Source organism: Elaeis guineensis, chromosome 13 (genome assembly GCF_000442705.2).
Source record: "Elaeis guineensis isolate ETL-2024a chromosome 13, EG11, whole genome shotgun sequence".
Lineage (NCBI taxonomy): Eukaryota > Viridiplantae > Streptophyta > Magnoliopsida > Arecales > Arecaceae > Elaeis > Elaeis guineensis.
Genome location: NC_026005.2, coordinates 76,204,513 through 76,230,307, shown reverse-complemented (window position 1 = coordinate 76,230,307; position 25,795 = coordinate 76,204,513). Strand labels below are relative to the sequence as shown.

General features: G+C 35.7%; 1 protein-coding gene across 1 annotated transcript; it reads left to right on the top strand.

Moving 5' to 3' along the window:
• Window positions 1-11,352: 11,352 nt before the first annotated feature.
• On the top strand, window positions 11,353-12,709 carry LOC105055890 (homeobox-leucine zipper protein HOX19). The gene is made up of 3 exons (XM_010937900.4): window positions 11,353-11,944; window positions 12,037-12,116; window positions 12,259-12,709. The coding sequence occupies exons 1-3, from the start codon at window positions 11,489-11,491 to the stop codon at window positions 12,551-12,553; spliced, it is 831 nt and encodes a 276-aa protein (XP_010936202.1). The 5' UTR covers window positions 11,353-11,488; the 3' UTR covers window positions 12,554-12,709.
• Window positions 12,710-25,795: the final 13,086 nt, after the last annotated feature.

Sequence of the window (25,795 nt, the reverse complement as noted above, 5' to 3'; positions counted from 1 at the left end):
AAGATGAAGCAAGCTTAAGATGGAGTTATGGTTGTTGAAACAAGATAAGATACGAATTGAATATCAATATATCTAAATTCATATTTATTTTGTTTGATGTATATAGATACAGATATATGTTAGTTGGATACCAAAATTCATATCCATATTTATTTTAAATAGATGCAGATGCAAATTATGTAGTAAAAATATAACTATAAATATAGATATAAATTGAATAATTAAATTTAATTGTGTAATCGAAATATTATTAAGTGGTAGTTAGTAAATCAAGTTAATAAAATATGAACGTTGTTATATATTTTTCTTAAAATTTATAAATATTATATAAAATTGAATAAATTGCAAATAGATTTAGTACTTGAATACAAGCCGGATAGCTATCCATCTAAATCTATATTTATTATTCTTTAATGAATATAAATATTAATTAAATATTTAAATTTTTATGAATATTTAAAGATTTTTAATATAAAAATAAATCCGAATAAATACTATCATATTCATTTGTCATCTTTCACGTGAACTCCATGTGTCAGCTGACTTTTGCTTTCCAGATGTGGATGTGGAGACAATTCTTCAACTGTTGCGGTGGGGGACACCCACATGGGATGGTTGCGGTCCCCAGGTGGATCCAAAAGCTTTCATTTATAGTGCATCCGAGTGGATGATGCCTCTTCCAGTGTGACCGACTGAGCCGCCTTTGATCCAAAGGAAGCGTCCCTGCTGCAGTTGCTTTGCATGGCGAAAAGGTTTGGGATGATTCCAACTAGTTAGCGCCATGCCCAACCCATCTTGCAAGCTAAAAGCACCTTCCACCCCACTTCCAACGGCCCCACCACCAAAGGTTGGGTCCACCACCTTGATTGGTGCCTCCTCGTCGGGGAAAGAAGAAAATATTTTATCCAACTGACAAGCATAATACTTTAACGAAAACAGGCAATTACATCTCTATCATTAATTTTATTTTAATAAAAATTTGAGGCATCAATTTAATTTATAGTCTATCTACCAATCTAATCCATAATATATTTTAAGTAGATTTAAATTTAGTATAAATATATTCGGGTCATAGATGGATTGATTTGACGTAACTAATTTATTTGATGAGTTGATTTAATAGTTAGATGCGGTTGTGACTTGACTTGTTGAAGCCTACCTAACGTATTTAGAACCTATTTAATTGATTTAAAAATATTTATTTTATTTTATTAATTAATATATCATGCTGGTTAGATTGAAATTGTTTATTAATAAAAAGATCAAGTTCAAATTTGAATTTCTGATCCCATAATATCCACCCTATCTAAGCATTTTGCATTTCCACAATTATAGTGTAGTTTCGTGAGAAGGAATTGGTTGATCTTTTGGTCATGGTGGCAATATTCATGAATAAATTAAGTGGAGTGACCGACCAAAAAGAAAAGTCTGGTCATGTGTTCACAAGGAAGGTGTTTTTTTTTTTTTTTTGAAAAATTGCAGTGATGTATTTTTACAAGGGAATATGATCACATCATTGTTATGTTAGTGGTTTGGCAAATCCATCGCAAGAGATACTGACTGCTATGATGTCTCTCTTTTTGGATTATGTACAATTTCATTCTTATGGTAAAATGATCACGAATGGGTCCGGGATTGATTTGGCTCATGGAAGCATCCGATTTCTTGCTTATTCCCTTGGCACATAATAATTAGATGTGGCAAGAACCTTTCTAATTCCAATTTCTAGCATTTCATGGGCCGCCAACAGCCCTCCTTGGGAGAATTTATGTAGTTTCGGAGGTGGGGAAGCCGACTACTTTAAGGAAGTTGGGGTGTCAAATGGTGAGGAGGAAACAAGGGTTGCTGGATGCAAAATAGAACACAAGGTAGACAACAAGGCCCACCAAAGATATGGGGATTTGCTGATGGCGATGGGAAATGATTCGGATCCCATGTGAAGTTGGAATGAAACATCTGCGTGCCACTCACATCTATATATTTCATGGAGAGAGAAGGGGGCTAAAGAAGGATACCTTGTCCCACATGAAGGGGCCTCATGTTGTCAAATAATAGAAGTGAAGTAAGGAAACTTTGATTGCAAATTGACCCTAAGGACAATCATAATAATTTAGTACATGATACATTTGAACTTACAAGATGGAGCCACTTTTTATTGGTCCCTCCTTTGCAAGTCACCATTGGCTTTGCATCTTTGACATTTGGTATTTAATGGGTGGATATGCATGGAAAGTTACCTAACAAAAAGGATAGCTGTGCCACATTTTTTCAGACTTGATATTTCTTTTTTTTCTTTTTTTATTGGAAGGAAATTTCCATCTTGAATTTCAATAATTACATACATGCCCAAGTGAGGGAAATTAAGTAAAGAATTTGTAGGGCATGTGATCAATGACAATTTCTAAAAATTCATTAGGATGACATTAAAGAAAATGACCAATTTGACCTAGCACCATTTCATATTCTTTGTTTTTTTATTTTCTATTCTTGTTAAAAGTAAGCATTGCTTAGGGTTCACACATTCAAAATAATATGAATAGCTTTTTTTTTTTTTTTTTTTTTTTTTTTGAAAATAACATATATAACAATTTTTTGGATTAGGACATGAATTTATGGAAGGTTATCCTTAGAGAATCAGGAGGCTCATGCTTGCCCGTTCATTCGTCTCCAAAGATAGGCACCAATTTGTTTCTCTTCCACTGAGATGGTTCTAGAACTAGGTGATATATATTAGAAAAAATAAGCCAATGACAATTCACCTAAAGAAATTTTATGATGCAGTTCATATCAAACTTTTTGATTTATCAGTTCTCTTGTTGCAAACAAGAAGGACATATTTATGTGTTTTTGAAAAGGGAACATTATGTTATCAAGTTTTAACTAAATAAAAAACAATGTTATTTGTCAATAATTGTTAGCTTAGTTGATTGGCAACCTGTCCTGAGAAGTTACCTGTGGGAGACGTTTGACACTCTAGACCTTAGCAGGTGGTACCTCGCCACTATATTACTAATCTAATTAATTAAGGTCTACATATGAGTAGTACCAACTTATTTAATGAAGTAATATGGTAATGATAAAAATGACCAAAATCCATATAGTTCTATCACTAATCCTGAGTTGTCAGATAATTATTTTTTAAAAATTATATAAAATATATTGGATGGACTGCGCACTTCCTAAGAGGTTAGGGTATCCAATTCTCTCTAGTTCAAAAGCAATAATAAGATACTCAAATTAAATGTTCAAACCACTAATCATGATATGTACCGTTAAAAATGTTCAAAAATTAAGAATCGTATATTTTGGTCATCTCTAACCTATGACATCGAGTGGGTAAAAAAAATATACAGTTAAAAATAATATAAGACCATATTTTATTATGATCTAAGTATTAATGTTTGTTGATTTTTAACTTATACATATTTTAAAATGTATAGATCATAATCAATGAGGGAACTTTTAATTTAAATACTTTAGCATGTATTTTACTACAATAGCATAATTATAAAAACCATCCATTTTGTATCTACACGATGCATATATTATAAATCATCAAATATATAGTTTTTTTATCTCTAAATATTTTTAGTAGTATGGATCATGATTAATGATATGGATCTTCGATTTGAATGTGCTATTGTTGATTCTAGAATCTAGAAGAGCATCTCTTGCGAAAGAAGCAAGGTTTAACTATGACGACTCTGGACTTCATCCAAAAAGACTTAATCAAAAGATATTATTTGCATTTCTTGATTCTATATAAATACCTAAAACCTACATATATAGTATATAACCAATGCAGAATTAAATACATAGATTCTCACATGCTCCTCCTATTTAAATTATGATGTCCTTATCAAGTTAAGAATCCAAATTTATTTAAATCCAATCATAAATACCATAAATCTAATTACAAGCTAGCTATAGTATCTTCTAGTTCATATGAATCATGGGTCAGATTCGCTTGGGTACTATTTGTAATAACCTAGGAGCTCATCCAAAAAATCAGCTAATAGATATAATTTAGGTTTTTTTGTCCTATATAAATATCCAAGATCTATTCAATATATAATCAAGGTGGGAACTAGACATACCTTTGCATGGATTCTTATATTATCTTTCTCTCCATATAAATGAGGTTGTTTATGTAAAAGCAAATGAAGAATTCTACCCAAATAATCAATACAAATAAGAGAAGGATAAATATGAAAGACTAAAGGTAGAACCTAATTCTTGGTGGAATTACTTTCTTAACTTGTAATCCAAAGACACAACTACTTTCGATCTCGATGATGATGATAAAGCTACTAGAAAAGGTTGGTGGGGTCAACACAGTCAGCACAAATGGAGTATGACGAGTTCTTGGAATACTTGCCCAGACGCGAGCATGATACCTTCTCCGAAAAGTCTCCCATCCCACGAGGATTTGGACCCTACTCCAAATGAGTGGGACCTTTCCACACTCCTCTTTGTAGAAAAGTCGGTGCCTTGGTGGTGCAACCAAAGCACATAACCTTCCGACCTTTTCTAAAAGAACCCATCCATTCCCCACCTAGTCTTACACTCTTACCTAAATTATAAAGCTTAGCACTAGGTCTCGTATTGTTCTCTTCCTAAATTATTAATCTATCAATACGTTTAGCTTTAGATAAGGTAGGTGGTGGCCTAATTAATGTTTGTTGGTAGCAGTAGCAAGACAAGAAGGCAAGCTTGCAATAGGGTCTGCAGACAACGTGGTCGGCTAAGGTTGCAAAAGTAGTGTCCAGAGCATATACACACAACCTTATCTTGTACTATCTCATCCCATCTATCTCATCCTATCTAACCATCTATCCTTCCCTTTATATCATCTCACAAAAGCTGCATGATTGCCAACTTCTGCTCTTCCAATTCCCCCATCCCTACGGAATCGAATGCCCTATGATAGCAAATCATTGGTGGACCCACTGTTCATTATGTCACACATCTGACGTGTCACATCTGCTGCATGACACGTAGGCCGTCGGCGTGCTAGCTTTATCCACCAGCAACCTAGTCTGAAGGGTGCGCTGACGTTCCAAAAGCCTCCACTGGTGTTAGTATAATTTTATGAGCAATTTGCTTTGCTTTTGGAGCACCTTTTATATTCGACAAGGCAGTTATTCTCTAATCATATCATTAGGTAACATTGTTGTCTCAAGTGGTGTCAAAGTCAATGCATATCTTAGCATACACTACTAAAAAGGTGATTAAGATTGCCATACTCCGCTGCATGTAAATTATCATGCTAATCATGACTCATGGGCACTAACTAGCTAAATTAAAATTACCAAGGTGCCAAGATGCCCATTGGCAATTTGGCATTTGATAGTTTTCCACAAATAGTAACACTTACTTAGGTGATGTTTCTAATATGTTAATACCATTGCTATCATCTTAACAATAATCGCAACCAGCTAGAGATCTACGCAATTTTTCCATTTCTAAAATCTATAGTTTCCATGCCAATTATTTGAGTTCTATATGAGGAAATGATTGTTTAGGATGCGATATCTTCAATCCTCTTTTAATTATCTTTATCTCAATTGAATTCAAAGAAATTTTCTTTTCAGAAAATGAGTCAATGCACTGTTGTTCTCATGCTTCTTATGGCTATTGAGTGGATGTGCTGGAAAGAATAAAATTCTAGGAATTTTCTTAACAAACATTCATCTATTGTGACCATAATCTCAAAAGGACTTTAGATCTTCAATGATTGGTCTAAAATTAGAAATATTTGGGTGAAGGTTAACAATATCCTCAACGACCTTCATGAAGACCGACATGTAAGATATCCGGTTTTTTCTTCTCATTTTTCTAATCTTTGTTTCATATACCAACTATAATATAATTTTTGTAAATCTTCCATCATCTCTCTTGTAATTTTTTTTCTTTTGATCTTCAATAAAAATCAGGCGGATATCTCTATCTCCCTTTCATTCAAACAAAAAGAAAAAAAAGTGGCGATATTATTCATGTATTAACGAAAGCCATCAACTAGAATGTCTAACTGACTGCACTACGTTGTAAGCATACAACGGACTGAACTTCATTAGAGGTGGACGTCTCAGCGATACATTGGTGGCTAGCGCAACTAAAATAGTATATCTTTAATTAGTGCTCGGAAGTGATTGGTAGTGACTTGTGAGAGCATTATTGGACCATGAATTGTAGCATCTATAAAGGAAAGCTTGGCTCAATATTAGCATTCCGGTTGAGTGAATGATCAGTATTTTGAGGAACTTTCCAAAATCTTATAGTCTGTTGAGATTCATGGCCAAGTCTCAATCTGATTAAAATTTTATTTTTAATTCACCATTAGTTTTAATAATTTTGAGATTCTAATCTTTATGTTACTTTATTTAATTATTTTCTTTTAAAGATTATGAAAATTTATATTCCGATCGATTTTTGATTTGTGAGTCAAAGTAGGAGTCAAACTCCCACCGAATGTGGATTCATACACTACAACGAAAAGGTGATTTAGCGACAATTTTTTGCCGACGCTTTTGGAAAGCGTCGGCAAGTTGCGCTGACCTGCCGACGCTTTTAAAAAGCGTCGTCGTTTAACGACGCTTAAAAGCGTCGTAAAACTATCCAACGTCAACGCCGACGCTTTTAGCAAAAGCATCGTTAAATAAAGCAAATGCCGACGCTTTTGTACAGTATTTAACGACGCTAAAAAGCGTCGTTAGGTTCGTTTAATACCCCCAATCTCCCGTGCCCTAATCTATCTACCGCCGCCCCTGCTTTCCATCCTTTCCTCCGCCGACCCCGTCTCATCTCCGCCGCCGGCACCGCACCCGCCGTCCACGCGCATCCGCCGTCCACGGCTCACCGCCGTTTGCCGCTCCCCTCTACTGCCGCATCCGTCGACGCCGCACCCGCGCGGTCCAACCCGTACACCGTCCGCTGGAAGCAGCCACCCCACCGGCCCTCCTCCCCTCCCCCCTCCCGGCGGCCATCTTCCCATCACGATTCCCTTCGATTGCCGTGCACTTTTGCTTGGATTTTGTTTGGCGCGGACTGATTCATGTTCGACCGATTCAATTTCGGCCCAAAGGTTCGGTCTCTCTCTCTCTCCCCCTCCCTCCTTCCCTCACTTTTTATCTTTTCTCTCATGTTTCCCCCCTCTTCGAGGGTTATTTTGGTTGGATTTTGGATTATATGAGCCGAATCCTCCTCTTACAAAGTGAAGGGTGTCATGACCGGTAATCGCATCTAAAAGCTTTAGAATTTGTGGGACCATGAGTGTTAATTTCTTCGGATCTTGTTACATTGTTGTCTGAGGTTATATGTGTTTACCATTTCTCGGAGCGAAAATCCTCTCCGTCATCGAACATCGACGCGGTCTCCGATCGATCCAGCTCCAGCATCGGATCCACCGCCTGGAAACCCCAGAATCCGAGAAATCCACAAATCGAATCCTCGAGGTGATGAGATATCCGTGGATTCTGGTATAATTCCCCTGTTCTTTAGTATTTCTTCTTAATTAGTTGATATTGTGGAGCTTGGAAGCTCGAAATTAGGGTTCTTTATATTTAGAAAGACGGACAGAGGATTTACATTGCGAGTTCTTCTCTTTGGAGCTCCGAATTTGGTCTGGAATTCTTTGCTGTGGATGCTAGGTTTTAGGGAGTGTGAGGAGATCTTCACATGACTGGTTTTGATACACCTAGGTCTAGGAAAGTGAGAGAGTTCTTCTCTGTTAAAATTTGATGGTGCAAGTTGTCCATCAATTGGTTTCTCTCTGTGCATGTCCATGTCTGCCTTGTGCATGTGCGATGTGCATGTGACTCATCTTCCATTTCAAGTAGGTGTGTATTATGAGATAGAATTAGTAATTCTGGTTGTTTTTCAGCTGGAGAGAAATATAGTTGTCTATAAATGCAAAGTATTTGTGATTTCTAACAAAGACTCTTATGTTTCATTTAAAAGTTTAATCTGTATATATGATGCTAATAGTTTTTAAACAAAACTTTGGCCTGCATGCTGGCACAATTATTTGCTTATGATGACTTGGCATCGGTTAACTACTTAACTAATTCAAGTCATTCATAACCAGCCCCATTTAGAGACGGTATAGTTTTGCGCATTTCTTTGCTACTCTTTTAATGGAGGCTTTCTTTGCTACTCTTTTATTTATTCTATCATTTTTTCATTTTGTGTTGTGGGTGTTCCCATATGCTTGTATTTATTTATGAATGTATACAGTACACAACATGATTGAGTTCCAATCCTTGGATGTTTTATTTTGTTGAGATATAGATGAGATCACTAAATCTTATCCTGAAGTATATTTGTTCATCATCATATTCCTCTAATAAAAAAAATCTCTGTTGGATGGCACTATGGAAAATTTTGATTGTGATAGCTGAAGGCCGCTTTTGCATTATGTCTAATAAGCATAGAATCGCATAAACTGCAGAATTTCTAAATTAGATTTCGATTTTGTTTGGCCTAGATAGAGGATAAAATGATATGATTTAGAAAATTAATTATAAAAACTGGCTTAACTACATAAAACACTGAGTCGGTCACTATCTGGTTGGTGTAATAAGTTTTTCATGATCTAAAAAGAGGGGTGAAAAAGAACAAAAAACCAGCACATGATAGCACATAACCAGAATAATATTGAGATTTTTTAAAGATAATGACAAACAAATAAAAAATCTAATATCAAATGATGGTTGGTTCATATGTACTTGTGGAGCGAACGTATAAGTCATGATCATCTTCATCCACACCTCTTCTAAATTATCAAATATGGTAAACATGTATAGCATAAAATAAATGATATAGAGCTAGATCAATTTACAACCACACCCTCTTAGTATCTCTCTATGAGGTTCACCCGAAAATATATAGCACAATTAATTAAGGTTGTGATACATGGTTGATGAATGGATAATTTCATAGTTTCATGAATCCTGATTGATTGCTTATCTGACATGTGGCGCTCGTTATGTGGCTGGACCCTGATATCGTGTGGCCTACGTTATCCTTATCTTCGTGACTGATGAAGACTAAGCATCTGGATTAAGCTGGGCCAAGTTTCTTTGTCCACTACTTCCCAAGTTAATATCAGGTATTAAATCAAGTTAATTATGAATTAATTTTAAAAAAAATTGCATTGCATAGAAACATAGACCCGTCTTTTGATTAATGTACATATTCTATTGTATCCGTACATTTATTTATTTTTGTACGGATAAAAGAATTATGTACATTGATCAATTGATTGTCCAGTATGGACAGTTTGAAAAATGTGAGTAATTCTATAGGTCGTTACCATAATCAAATGGTATGCTGAGGGTTCGGAAAAAATTTCGGATGGTATTTTCCTTTTGTTCTTCCTATACGGAAGAACTAAGGGAAAATGCTGTCGAAATTTTTTTTGGCTCTTGTTGCATATCATTTAATTTTTATTATATTTTTATATTTATTTATATTACTCTTGATTGTAATGGACGATTAGTACTTTATTTTTATTTATATAAAATATTGTCTTTTGGTTTGGTTAAATTTTCTATTTAAGTTTGCTTTTGGTGTGAATGATGGTGACTGTACAGGTATGAATGTGGTGATTGTACAGATTTATGTTCGAATAATTGATATAATTTCGTACAGAAATGTATGTATTCTTTTTTTTTTGTAGATAATATCTGTATTTTTTTTTTCTCTTAAAATCTTTAACGACGCTTATAAGCGTCGTTAAAGACAAAAAAGCCGACGCTTCGAAAAGCATCTTGGTAGAGTGGATGACGCCGAGTCATTAACGACGCTAAAAAGTGCCGTTAAAATTGTATTTTGCGACGCTTTAAAGCGTTGTTAGAAATATATTTAACGACGCTTATAAGCGTCGTTAAGATAAGTTTAACGACGCTTATAAGCGCCGTTATAGTTAAATTTTACGACGCTTTAAAGCGTCGTTAAAAAATAACGACGCTTTTAAAAAGCGTCGGCGCTTTTCATCTCCACTCTTACATAGGCGACGCTTTGCCGACGCTTTTCGAAGCGTCGTAAAGCTAAATAGCGACGCTTTAAAGCGTCGTAAAATAATATTAATAGCGTCGTTAATGACCATTTTTCCTGTAGTGATATGAAAGATGGTGAAAAAGTATATGAAAAGAAAGAGAGAAAAGATTATCATATGCATGTGAAGATTCTTCTGTGAAGTGTTTTTGTGAGATTTTGGTATTTATTTTTATTTGAATAAATTATTTTTTTTTCAATTTTTTTATTTTTTTATAATTATTTTTTTCATAATTTTTTATAAATATTTTTTTATTTAATATTTATTTTAGATCTTGAATTGGCTCGATTGATTTACTATGTGCAGTATACCGTTCTTATTTAAATCTTTGGCAGAGCCCACACATCTTTCTTTTCCCATTGAAAACAAGACATGGAGGCCATGATACACCAAGACCTTGCCATTAGGTCATCAGTCCTCCACGGGGACAGAAGAATTAAAAGCCAGACAGGAAGCGCAAGTGCCCCTTGAGCCCCATGTCCTCCCAGAGCTTTGGTAGGGCAACCACATCATCAAGACCCAACACCTCATTTGTAGCCTTCAATTGTCGCATCCAACCGTGTCACCATCCCATGATTGGTTCTCTAATTATGAATTCGCAAGGTATGCGATCAACCGGCGGCATGATTTGTATTCCTGATGGAATTTCTTTTCGGTCTGCAGTTTTTTTTTTAATTTTTTGATTATACTTTCCTATAGATCTAGACAGCGTCGTGAAACACATGATGACACTTTCAATCATAGCATTTAAGGTTGTATGAACAAGATTAATTAGAATATATGCATGACGTTGAAGCGCATTTCAAGCACCCATAATTGAAGAAAGAAATGAAAACAAAAAGAGTGGGTTAAACCAAACTCCAGCTAGGGTACTTCCGGAATAAATAACTTGGCTATATACCACTGGAGGCATATATCAAGGCTGCCTTTTCCGTACTAATTCTTATTTTAAAGCAAAGGAAGAATAAAAGCCCATGGAGAAAGGAAAAAATAGAGGGGGTGGAACCACACACGGTTAACGAGGCAAAAGGTTGGTTGGTGAGCGGGTGGGTGGGTCGTGAGTAGAGGAGGCAAAATCACACCCTTGATCAGTTTTATAATGTCTGGTACCCTCCCACCCATCCCCACGTGAATCCACGTAGTCATCTCTCCTCTCCTTTCTTCCCATGTACCCAACCAATAATTTTTACCCTCCTTTTCGTACTAGGGGAGCTAGCTAGGTTCCCATTTATCAGCCTCTATAGTGCATGGGAGATATATCCCATATTCTCACAAAAATCCCCTCACATCACCAAATTCATTTCCCTCACTCATTCCTTCCTTTCCTTTGCCAACAATCATAGGCACCCCTCCCTCCCTTCTCTTATAAGCAAATATATAAGGGGAGACAACCTCTTCAGGGGATAGAAATCCAAGCTAGCTACCACGGATATGGACCAAGAAGATATGTGTCACCCCGGTCTCGCCCTTGGATTGGGCATTGGTGGGAGGAGCGGCTCATCCAACGATCACAATCGGCGACGAGAACCATGCTCATCTTTCTCAATTCCGACGCCTCGCGAACCATCACTCACCTTAAGCATCTCCGACGATGCGTATGGGGCGAGCAACATGCCAAAAGCTGAGGCTCACAAGGCGAGCGAGGAGGAGCGGCCGCCGGCACGGATATCGTCGCCTCATAGCGTGGTCTCGCCCTTCTCCGCTGCATATCCTCCACACATCAAGAGGGAAAGGGACGCAGGGTGCGAGGAGGCGGAGATGGAGAGACTGTCCTCCAGGGCTAGTGATGAAGAAGAGGATGGTAGTGCTAGAAAGAAGCTGAGGCTTACCAAGGAGCAGTCCGCCCTTTTAGAGGACAGGTTTAAGGAGCATAGTACCCTCAATCCAGTGAGTCTCATCCATAATTCAAGATTCTTTCATGTATATGCCGTTTATTAGTCTCTTTTTAGAATTTATATTCATCGCTTTTTGATGATCAGAAACAAAAACAAGCGTTAGCCAAACAATTGAATCTCCGACCGAGACAAGTGGAAGTATGGTTTCAGAATAGGAGAGCAAGGTTTGTCCCACTTTCATAACATACAATGCGACGTAGTGAAATAATTATTAGTTTAAAAAGTTAATTATCCATATGGAGGATTTTTGACTCCTAGTTCTTGTTTCTCATACATATATTCATGCTTGATTTGAATTCTTCGCAGAACTAAGCTGAAGCAGACCGAAGTTGATTGCGAATTCCTTAAACGGTGCTGCGAAACGCTGACGGACGAGAACAGGAGGCTACAGAAGGAGCTACAGGAGCTCAAGGCCCTCAAATTTGCACAGCCGCTCTATATGCAATTTCCTGCAGCCACCCTCACCATGTGCCCTTCATGCGAGAGTATCAGCGGCGGTGCCTCCGATGGCTCCAAAGGCGGCGGCGGTGCCGGACCTTTCATGGTGGCCAAGCCAAAACCTCGTTTCTTCAATCCTTTTACCCATTCAGCAACATTCTAGGAAGGAGCTTTCAGACCTCACACCACAAACCCACACCCTCTCTTCTTTTTCGGGTTGTGGGCCTAGGGTTGAGGACTATCCCCAATAGTCACCATATGACATGTAATTCTCTCCCTTCTCACTTAATTTTGATCAATGAATAGAAGAATCCCATCATCTCCTAATGTTCAAACACCTGTCTAGTTAACCCATCTCCTAGGTTGTTATATATGTTTTTTTTTTTTTTCTCTAATCAAGTATGTTATTAATCATTGTACAGAAGAAAAAAAAAAATTCCCATTAGCTTTTAATGCTACGAAAAGAAACTTTTGCAATTTCTTCTCTCTCCCCCTGCATGCAGTGTATATAAACTTTTCATTTTTTTTCTTCTGTCTACATATGAATTATATATCTCTCTTTCTCTCTCTCATGAAAATATTTCTCCTAATCTTGCAGATAATTGAGAAAAAGAGAAAAAATCTATGATATCACATATAGCTGATATATATAGGCCTTGTCGGCATGAACTGTTCATGAAAAGATACAAGGAGGACATAAAAACACATGATCTTTTTGTTAAGTACGTATGTTCATACATACATACATACATACATATACGTATGTATATATGTGCCTTAAGAGTGGGAGAAGGTACCAAAGGGGTAATGATTGGGAGAGATCACATGAAGATGTGGGAAAAGTCTAAAGAGAAGGGGAGTGGAAAGCGTGTGGGGCACGGAAGGAATGACACATATAGGTGATGACCCATTCGACGGGTACAAGTCCAAAGCAGGGCTCCCCTTCCTCCACCCATGAACGCCGGAGTCGAGAGACCGGTGGTGGGTCACACCCACGTGATGTCCCGCCGTGTCCGGTGGGTCCAACGACACGAGCCTTATACGTGGATATCAAGCATATCCTGTGTCTCCCAATGGACCTACACTCATCTTTATCTTATTCCTTGGCTTTCGTCGGTGCTGCCAAGTTCTATTTACTTGCAACATGAACGCTGTGCAACCTATTAATTATATAGCTTTTGGCTTATGTCTAATCAAAGACCTCGTATACTTTGACGCAGTTGTTTACGGAACATCAATGGAGAATAATTCTTTTTGTTTGAGAGAAATTAATGGAGAGCAATTCTTTACACGTGGGAGTACATGCACCTTATAATACTTCCAAGTTGCATGAACCTAAATTATATATTTGATAAAAAAATTAATGCTTGTTTGTTAGCCACATAGATCTCAGGCTTCAATACAAGCACATGCACCCTTTAACCAAAAAGATGGCTAATTTTTTGAGGAAAAACATGATTCAAATTTACAGATGAGTTTAGATTCAAAAAAAAATATTGTTGTTGAGTAGATCTCAAAAGTTTATCAGTAGCTGACAAAGCCCTGCGCTCAAAATCAAAACTAATATATATATGGATTGGGAATGGATTAGCTTGGCCTTGAGGTCTAGTTTTGGAGTTCATAACTCGCTAGTTTAAGCACAAATTTGAGAGGATCATAATTTATACAATTTACCTAAGATGTCAGAATTTAATAACGATCATGTCTTCCAATCTTTAAGATCCTTGATATATACCACCGAGACAGGTTGATGTCACCCATTTGTGAAGGAAATAAATTGGCTCATAATTGCCTCTATTAAAGCAATACTAATGAGAAAGAGAGAGAGAGAGAGATCCGTATGCGTTTTTCCCTCTAATCTGAAATTTAACGTGGATCAAGGGGGATCATTTTTTTTTTTTTTTTGAATCGGGAGGTGCTACGTACCTACCCATTTTTATGGAAATGTTTAGGTGAGAGAGGGGTCAAACATATGACTGATGAGAAAGAAATCACTTGAAGTTGGTTTGGATAAGGTTTGAAGTTCTTCAGTGCATTGTATATACACTAGACAGTCTAAAAAAAATTCTCTTTTTTTCACAAATAGGCCACAAAATATCTAAGTAGTTGTTCAAGAAAATATAGAATCTAACATCCTATGAATTGGACAAGAGCTATAGTTGGTCAATGAATAAAAGTAGCCATATGACTCTTTTTTTTTTTGGTGAAAAAAATAGCCTTATGACTTAATTGGAGGAATTGCGTACGGTTAGGATTGCAGGTTATCTGCATTTCCAATGATGATACGGGCCACGTTAGCATCACCTTTTTTTTTTTTTTTTTTTTTTTTTGGGGGGGGGGGGGGGTAGAAACATAGCATCACCTCTACCGTCTATTTAAATGCATGCACCTCGTGGGCTGCCCCAAAGAGTGGGTATCCCGTGAAAGTCCCATCACTCACACCGAACAAATGATCCTTAATTTCTCCAATAAATGGACCCTCCCTAAAGAGCATGTCCCACATTAAATGTTTTTTCTCAATTATAAACGTATAGTCTAGTGCACCTGCACCAAATAAATCAAATGGGGAGGGTGAAAGGCCTCAAATTGCGTCTTCTCACTTATCTCATCCTTGTTATGATCATAGTTGACATGTGTACCATGGAATTAAGTCTTTCATGCGAGAAATGATGGGTGGGAGGAAAAAGGGGGAAAAAATGATGGTGACCTCTCTCTTTCTTTAGCAAGTTGGAGGCCTTGGTATTGGCCTCGGGCTAGAAGTGTCTCACACCTATATCTCAAGTGTGCTTGGAATCTAAGACTAGCTTAAGGAGAAATTGAAGAGCATGACCTAATTAATCAACACCCCATAATTTGAATGCTACGTGGTTGGTAGTGGTTGTAGAGTGGTTTGAAGTGACATAAAGCCTGAGCAACATCCCCATCTTCACATGGACTCGTGGTAGATAGCTTGAAAGTTCTTCCAAAAAGGAGTGTTAACAAGCTAGTCAGATGTGTTTCCTAGCTCAATTGCATCAATTTCCAATTACCAAGAACATGTCAAATATTCCATAGAAAAGGCAGACCCACTTGTCTTGTGGCATGACATAGGATAAAATGGAAAGAAGGTCATAACCAGATGGTGCAGTGATTATCGTGATCAAAGATAGCAGTCTGCCACTGTACCCAAAAAAAAAAAAGGATAGCAGTCTGCCTAACTTCAAGTTGACCAGCATCAAAATCAGAATCTCCACTAACTAGTAGATTGAATTGACCCCCTTAAACAAATTACAACTTTTAAGTGAGGCAAAGTTTTTATTTTCAAAATAAATGTGACAATATCTTTTAAGTTGTTCAAAATGTATCACTTTATAAATAACTTAAAAATTCATTAATTGTTTATAATTCTCATTAGCAACTTAATACTGCAATAATTGTTTATAATTCCCATTAGAGGAAGATTCTTTAAGTTCTTGCTGTGGAAAGCTATTCAACAATTCATGAATCTCGCAATTATTCATAATAAATTTTAGGAAATTTTTTTGAATCATGCCATTTTGTTCTTGTTACCTTTCAAACTATTTGCTTGATATGCCACTAAATGCATCAACTAGTTGCTTGATATGCCGCTTAATTTATATTTACCTAAAAATTAAATTTCTATATATTTGATTTTCTAATCGCTTGTTATTCTCTTTTGCTGCTATTTGTTTTTCATTTCTTTTATTATCTTTTTTGAGCATGACTTCTCATTCTTTTTCTCTGCACAGTCATATATATATATATATATATATATATATATATATATATATATATATGGAAGAGCATTGGGTGTTGGAAACTCAGCTTTTCAAATGAGTTTTGTTGTGCTACGTCTACCACAAAAAAGATACATCGTGCGGAGGGTGTCAAAGAAGGAGCGAGCCGCGTGTAAAGAAGGTGGGGTCAAGAGTGTGGGTTATGGGGTCAAAGAGAAGCTCGAAGCTCTTGAGATACCGATGAAACATCCGAAGATGCCGAGCGGGGGAAGGGAGAGCCACTATTAGAGGCATGGCCAACGGCGGTTGTGATCATCATCGCTGGATTAGGGAGAAGAAGATCCCGACAACAGCAGCCACTGGAATCAGAATCTCCATTAGGAGATTAGAGAGGATCGCCATAGATTCATATACACACAGAGTTTTTGGTGGAGGAGGAGATGAAAGGTGGCAGCGAGGTGGTGGTGGTGAAAGAGAAGGAGGAGGCGACGGCGACGGCGACGAGCACGCAGCCGGTGGCAAGGCTGAACGAGGTGGCCCCACCATCATTCCTAATAAAGACATTCGAGATAGTTTTGGTGTTCGTGCGGACGGCCATCGGGGCCCGGGGGGAGAGGATAGGGATGGTGGTCGCGTAGAAGTGGAGGTTGGGGAGGGGAGGCGAGGGGGGTTGGTGGTGCCGGAGCTGAGGGAGGAGAGGGGGGGTTGGTGGCATCGTAGTCAAAGGAGGGGAGGGGCAGTCGTCGGTACTCGCTCGGAGCCACAGGGCTCAAGTTCATTAGAGCCAGGGGAGGGAACAGGAGGGGACAATGATGGGACAGGGTTGCGGAGGGGAGAGGAGGGGTGTTGGTGGTGTCAAAGTCGGAGGAGGGGAGAGGAAAGGGTTTGGTGGTCGTATGGAGCCGGGTACGGTGCGGATGGTAGTGGAGCAGGGTCAGATTGGTGGCATCAAAGCCGGGGGAGGGGAGGGGCGGTCGTCAATGCTCGTGCGGAGCCATGAGGGCTTGGGTTTGCTAGGGTCGAGGGAGGGAACAGGAGGGGACAGTAATGGGACAGGGCCACAGAGGGAAGGGGAAGGGAGGAGGGTTGGTGGTGCTGGAGCCGATGGATAGGGGTGGGTGGGGGGGGAACGACGGAAGGAAGCGAAGGGAAGGGAGAAAAAAAAGAAAGAAAAAAAAATATTTGGAAAGAGGGAGGAAAGAAAATATTATTATTTTATTATTAATAATAATTTAAAATATTATTTTTTTAGGGTATTAATTTTTAAAAAATATATTTGGAGAGGATGAAAAAGAAAAAAGAAAAAATATTATTATTTTATTATTAATAATAATTTGAAGTAGAAGAAAAAATATTAATTTTAAAATAATAATATTATTATTTTTTAAAATATTATTTTAAAAATACTAATAATAATATATTATTTTTTAAAATATTTATTTTAAAAAATTAATAATAAAAATATTTTAAAATAATAATATTTTTAAATAATATTAAATATATTATTTTTAAAATATTAATTTATTATTAATAATAATTAGAATAATAACAAGAATATAGTAATATCAAAAAAATTATTTTCATACATCCAATATAAACGGCGATGGGTGAGGCCGTGGTGGGGGCGGCGCAGGTGGCCGTGACTTGGGTCTCAAGCTGTGGGGGCGAGGGCGATGGGAGGAAGGGAAAAGAAAAAAAATAAAAAAATATTTAGAGAGAGGAAGAAAAAAAATATTATTATTTTATTATTATTATTAATTTGAAGTAAAAAATATTAATTTTAAAATAATAATAAAAATATTATTTTTTAAAAAAATATTATTTTTAAAAATAATATTTTTATTATTAATTTAAAAATATTTTTTGTATAATAACATATTATTTTTAAAAAATTAATTTTAAAATTAATAATAAAATAATAATCTTATTATTATTTTAAAATAATAATAATATTATTATTTTTAATATATTAATTTATTATTAATAATAATTTAAATAATAATAAGAACACAGCAACATCTGAAAAATAGAACAACAATATCTGAAAAATTATTTTCATACATCTGGCCCTGAGCAACGCACGGGTCTTCAACTAGTTTTTTGATTAATCAAATCATCTATTGATTTTAATCCTATGACTACTGACTAGTAAATAAATATTTATTTTAAATTCTTTTAGGTCCAATAGAAATGCTACTGTCAAAAATTGATAAATAACATGAAAAAAGTATTAGTTTGTAAGAAATGATAGATGTTATGATAATTTTATATTGATAAAAAATATGAGTATTAGTCAGCAAAATATTTTTATTTGCACTTATAACTTTTGTAATTCCCACAGAAAAATTGTTGCATTTATAATATAAAAATTTGCTTCAAGATATCTACTCTCTTATCTATTATTATTACTAGTTTTTAAGCCCGCACGTTGCGTGCGGGTTTATAGATCATATTCATATAATTGATTATATTTATAAAAAAAATTTAATAACATGTCCATTCATATCCTTAATATTCGTGAAGATTTTAATAACATCAGCTAGTGGATATAAATAAATTTTAATATTTTTATAAAAAAAATTATGAATAATATGTCCATTTATATCCTTAATGTTCGTAACTGAAAATCTTAATAACACCGGTTAATGAATATAAATAATTTTTAATTTTATTCATTAAGAATAGAATATATGCATTCAATGCTTTGAGATAGAATAGTCCATATGGCATGCATAGAAAAAAATAGATTGCTTACTTGGACAGCTTCATTTGCAAACCAATCTTGTCTCACTTCCTGCTTTCTAATATATATATTAAATTATTGTTGTTGTGCTTGGTATTGCAAGCAATAGGTTATGACTACTGAGTTGGCACTCATGTCGTCACTCTCTCATCAAATTATTCGTGAGGACCACATCCTTTTCGCTTATCAGTTACACCACACTTTCTTTGTAAATCTCTATCACTTCTTTTGCATTAAAAGGATATATCTTGGATTAGGCCGCCTAGTGATCCAGCAAATAAGACAGAGAGAGAGGCTAGATGGCCACAGCTTACCAAAGAAATAAAATAAAATACTATGGCTTTTTCTGCTGCCATTGGTTACATAATGGCCTTATCTTTTTTATTTTAAAATGATTGGCTGCTCGTTGCCATCCAGTTCAATGGATCCTTTTATGAAACTCCCCTCGTTTGGGAACATGAAGTGCTTCCTACATTGTTTGGTAGTAGACACCACTGTGGTATTGAGTGTATGATGACAAGGAAACTACTTGGTTCACAGCGTGAAGACGAGGACGTCAAGTCCCGGTCATTGGTGAGCGACAGGATAATGATCTATGGATCTGGGATATGACAAAGGAGAATGATGAGGACCACAAAATTTAGAGGTGGTCCCAATTTTGGTGATCCTTTTATGTTGAAAATTGATGCGGACCATTGAATGAGGGCCAACTTGTGAGGAACCCCTAACTTGATTCGGACGACAGAAATGGATCCAAAACATGAAAGTTATATAATATTTTTTATTATGGTTAAAAACATTATGCTATCCTCTAAATCACCTTTGCGATCAATCATATCCATTATGCTTTTAGTGATTGTCATTGTCTCTTAATGATTTTTGTTTTTTTTTTTTTTCTTTTATTTATTATCATTTATGTTTCCAATAGCTGTTAGCTTAGTTGATTGGTGTGCTTTTTTATAGGAGCTTGTCTTTGGAGGTGGTGCAGGGTTCACATCTTGGTAGTGGCATATTACAGCAATTCACTGCTAAAAAGTATAATAATGGATACTAATTCCTATCTTAATGACTTCTCTTGATCTCATACTAATTTAAACAATTTCTAAAGTGATACTCAGAATGATTTTTTTCCCCCTCTTTAGTGCCTTTTTGGTCCTATCTAGTACGCGCGCCTGTGTGTATATATATAAAACTATGTGCATAGATTGTGCCTAATATTATAGAATATGACATCTGACTCAGCCCATGTAAACTAGATCTCTTTCAGTCTATTCCTCTAGGTCAGTCCATTTTGAAAAATTTTATGATGAGGAATTCTTAATGCTCCGTGGGCGGTGCAGAAATACGCACACCGCCTGTGATAATTGATTCATGCACGGAGCTGTAGTGCGACATACAAAAAAAAAAAAAAAATTTTGCCAGTCCCGTATGAGAATCAATCACTACGGATGGTATGGTATGCGTGGTTCTGCACTACCTACAGTACACAAAAAATTTTGCTTTTACGAATATTATGTAACGAGTCTTGACTGACCCATGTTCTCGTGAATCTTATGAGATTGACTGCACAGGATTATCCCAGATAATCCCTTAGAGAAAGATGGATGGCTCAAAATATGACCCATCAGAATTTCGCTGCGGTAATGAAATACATGTTATAAAAGATAGTAACAATTTAAACATTGCAGGATAGCAAGGTCCCATACAACAAAATCTCTCTTTGATCTTTAGTCTGATTACTGGCCCAATCTTTAGAATAACATAACATATAACAAAGGAATACAGATTTGAAAGAGAAGAAACAGAGAATAGGAGATAAGAGGGTACAGGGAGTTAATTTTTAAGTCTCAACAGTGGCCCAATCTTCCCAATAGGTATATTGTGACTCATCATCCTTTTGCCGAAGTTGGGATTAGACCACATCTAATAATCTGAAAAGGCTTCTAAGAGCATAGAGATGATTGATGTCTTCTTCTTTTGAAATAACCTTGAGTTCCTTTGCAACCAGACATGCCCCAATAGAGTGCTAGAACAAGTTGGTCCCAAGCTCTTCGAAATAAGGAGTCTATTTTCTTTCAGCACCAAGGAGTCTATAACCATCGCAAGGAAGGTGGCCAACCTCTACCTTTTCTGCCTGGTGCTTGTAAGCAATGGGTTCTATTTTTGCGCGCTAGCCACATGAAGAGGAGTTAACCATGTATAGATTAGAAGAAGATAATTGTCTACATAATATGTCATTAGCTAAGGAAGGAAGATATCAAATTGAGAATATCCATCTGTTGGTAATATTCATACAAAGGTTGTCCTATAATAGTCTTTCTGAAAGCATTAATCCAAGAGAGAGGGTAATAACTTAGAACTTCACCCAAAAAAAATTAGTTGGAAGATTTTATTTTGGATTCTTTAGATCGGTATAAGTACTCAAGATCTATCCAATACATAGCTAATGTGGGACTAAACACATGCACATATAAATTCTTATATGCTTCACTGATAAGTCCTAGTATCCTCGTCAGATTGAGGGTCCAAATCCTCCACCGAAATCTTGGTCTTAATTAGTTACATTTTATAGACCCTACATTCAACACACTTAAAGGGGCTAATAGGCCCATCATCCGGTCAAGATGGACCCGGTCCATATATTGGGCATCAATGCTTGTGCTGGTCGAGTAATTTTTTGTGCATCACATCCGATAGAAAAAAAATACACTGCTTCATCAAATTGCGTCATATAGCATAATTAATAAAAGAACAGATATTTAATACAGCTTATTTTTTTCTCAATATTTTTTTGATCAAAATATCCTTTTCTATTGAATGCTATGACATTTTAAATAATATTATGATGTCCTATTACTTTTTTATAGGATACAACAAGAAGTTATAATATTATTATGATATCCCGTTAGTTTTTATAATATTTCAATAATTATTTATAGGATGCAATAGGTTATCATAGGATGTAACAAGATGTCATAATATTATTATAACGTCCTGTTAGTTTTTATGATATTTTGATAATTGTTTATAAGATACAACAGGATGTCATAGGATGCAACAAGATAGTATAATATTATTATGACCTTCTATTAATTTTTATGACATCTCAATAATTATTTATAGCATACAATAGAATATCATAATATTATTATGACATCCTGTTAGTTTTTGTAATATCATGATAATTATTTATCGGATATAATAGGATATCATAGGATATAATAAAATATCATAACATTATTATGATGTCCCGTTAGTTTTTATGACACCCTGATAATTGTCATGGAATATAATAGAAATATTACTATGATATCTTATTAGTTTTTATGACATCTCAATAATTATTTATAAGATACAACAAGATGTTATATTATTATATGATGCAATAGGATGTCATAGGAGCAAAATAAAGTAAAAGGAGAAAAAAAATATTTTGATCAGAAATTTTTTTTAACTGCATTAAATTTTTTTTCTAATTAATTATATTATGTGATCCAATCTAACGAAGTGGTATATTTTTTCTTCACCGGAAGTGGTGTACAAAAAATTTCTCTTTGCTGGTCTAATAAAGCTATTCCATATTCATCTTTCTCCTAAACTAAATTATCGCGTCTCTTCTGCTGTTTTTTTTTTTTTTTTTGGTAAACAGAGGGCCACTGGCTATATATTAAGATTATATGGACAATGTTTACGTAAGAGTGTAGACAATACAGTATACATGAAGGAAGGAATGCAGAATATAGAGAACAGTAGATATTATAGAGCAAGTTACAGAATTAGAAATAGACGGGGAAAAGCTGAGCATATGAATAGTAACAATAGCTGTAGGCGTTGACGCAGCCCTTATAGTAAGAAAAACCGAGAACCAATGCTGAAGAAAAAAAGTATTTGGAGAAATAATCAGAAGCATTATATGAAAGAAACATCTACAATAAGATTCATAGGCCTGAAGTATGAAGAAGACTTTGATTAATTTTGCTTGCTGAATCCATCTGATGTAGTTGCAATTAAACCTGTTTATAGTAATACCACTAGAATGCAAGAAATAAATGAAAATTCTTGCCATAATGATAATGAAGACGTCTAAGATCAAACCATCCATTGTTATCAATAGAAGGAGTGTAAAACACTACACCCATTATAGCCCAACGAGGACTATTACACGCTGTGGCAACAAGCCCATCAGAATATTTTGGAAGTAGTTCTTCATCTGGGAGAGTAAGACAGAATAATAATGTGTGAGATCTAAAGAGAGCATGTATTTTTATAAGGGACCAAGAGTATATTAGAAAGCCAAATAGTTCCCCATATAGGCCATTGTAGTTCATGGCACATCTCCCATCAGCAATTTTTATTTGTGAAGCATCATATGGGAGGAAGAAATTGCAGCCACACTGATGGGTAGACTTCGAAAGACAATAGTAAGAAGCTCTTTGCAACTTAAAGCCCAAATCAATGCATAGCAGGTAGCTGACATAGTTTAAAAGGTAGGAGAAGAAAATCAACAATAGATTAATGCAATTACAACCATCCAAAATAGATTCAGCAGGAGTCAAAGAAGTTGATAAGCTGCATGTTGTAACGCGTTGGGATGTGGTGAGTGTGAGTACACAACAATAGCAGAAGGCCAGTCTCCAAACGGGGAGAGCCAATTCTATCAGATGGTGAGTATAAACCAGTTCACCTCTCCAATAGTCAGGAGACAATGCATTATATAGTCTGCTGCAAATCCCATCAAGTTCACTAGCATACTAGAAATCATCATCTGGAAGGTTCAAATAACTAGTAAAGAGTAAAGAACCTTCTTTTTAGAATTGAAAAGTAGAGAGGAAAACATCTTTGCCCTTGACCTAGCAAATAGCACAACTGATGAGTAATAAAATTCTGTAAATAAGGAGAAGCATGCAGTAGGAAAAACCCATAAACCCATGAAGATAAACAGTAGACAAAGAAGTTTAGGAACAAACAGCCCGTTGTTGTCAATGGAAAGAGGATAGAGCTTTGCACCCATTTTGAACCAACAAGGACTATTACATGCTGTCGCAATAATCCCATAAGAATGTTTAACATGTAATTCATCATTTGGGAGAATAAGATAGAATGATAATATGTGAGATCCAAGAAGAGCATGCATAGAAGACTGCTAGCTGTAGATAATAAAACCCATTGCTACAAGGAAACAAGAAAACATTGGAAAGCCGAATAGTTCCGTATTAGAGTTCATGGCACATCTCCCATCAACATTTTTAATTTGTGAAGCATCATATGGGAGGAGGAAATAGCAGTCACATTGACAAGCAGTCTTCAGAAAGCAATAATAAATTCATGGCAGCTTAAAATCTATGACATTGCAATGGTAGCTAACAAAGTTCAAGAAGCAGGACATACACCATATTACGAAAGAAGACATCCCATTATCAGACAAAACAGTGGCATGGATAAAAACCCATCAGAGCCTGATAGAAGCCAACAGAGTATAATAGATTTGTCTGGAGAGTTCTATTTTGAAAATAATGATATTGTAGAAAGGATAGAATCATAGAAGCATCAGTAGTGCCTAGAACAATCCAATTTATGCCAAGCCACTGAAGCGTCCAAAGTGAATTTGAGAATAAGTAGCATAAAATGAACCTGTGGGTCTTATTTTGGTCCAGAATCTCACAACTTGTTTGAGTAAAAGACTGGTATTATGCACCAAGGAGAGAATATATGTCACGCCCCCGATCTGAGATTTGAATCGAGGGTCATGGCAACCGCCGCATACTCATAGAAAACTTTTTCCATAAGCATGCAAGACATCTCATCATGATATCTTACACATAAAGTTAAATAATTTTTCAATATTATTTTTTTTTAACAATCAAACCTTAGTTCAAATAACAAATCAAAACTCAGTATCCAAAAGAAAAATAATTGTCTGACAAAGTCAACACTTAAAAATAAAAGTCTTGAATCAATTCTGAGAAAATCTTAAATCAAATGAGCTAACTCCATCTCTAATCGCTCTCCCAACCGAAATCCCGCATCATGCTAATTTTCTGGATCTGTAAAGAAAAACATAAAACTCATCATGAGTTAAATAGCCTAGTAAGCAGTGTATACCTTTAACTGAATGAATCAGACAATAATACTATACATATCGATTTACTGATAATAACAAAATCAATATGTAATTTCATGAAATCATAATCATACTATCAATCATATATAAAATTTCAATTCATCATAATTTTCAATTATGCTTATCATCTTAAATTCATCAATTTCTTAAGTTCTTCTTACCAACCATGACTATGACCGTATTTTTCCTGTGGCAGGATCATAATACCGCGTATCTGCTTGCGGTGGGCTGCGAATCATCTAGCAGCCAAGTCCTTTGGAACCGCTGGTCTCGCTGGCGGTTTGTAGCTGGTCTCTCTGGCGACATATCGCTGGTCTCACTGGCGATATAAACCCTCAGGACAATCAATTGCCAACGTATATGCCCCCATTAGCGGGGTCCTTTACATAGTCAGGTTGTCAAATTCATATCATCTTCCAATTCATATATTATTTTCAAAAATAATATAGATAAATGATATTCGAGTCAAATCAATCATATCATTCTTTATGATCATACATCATAATAATTTTTCAATAAATAACTTCAATAATAAATAATTTTTATAATTAACTTCAATCATAAATAATTTTAATAATTATTTTTAATAAATATTTTCAATCACAAGCATGCCATGAATTTATTTAATTCAAAATTTATAATTTATTAGATAAATTCAATAAAAGTAAATACTACTTACTTCAAAAGAAAATCCAAACTAGGAATTCTAGAAATCTTGAAAATTCTTCTCCGGACCTGATACATCAAATATCATATTTTTTTGATCAAAATTTCATCGAATTAAAAAATTAAAATTTATTAAAA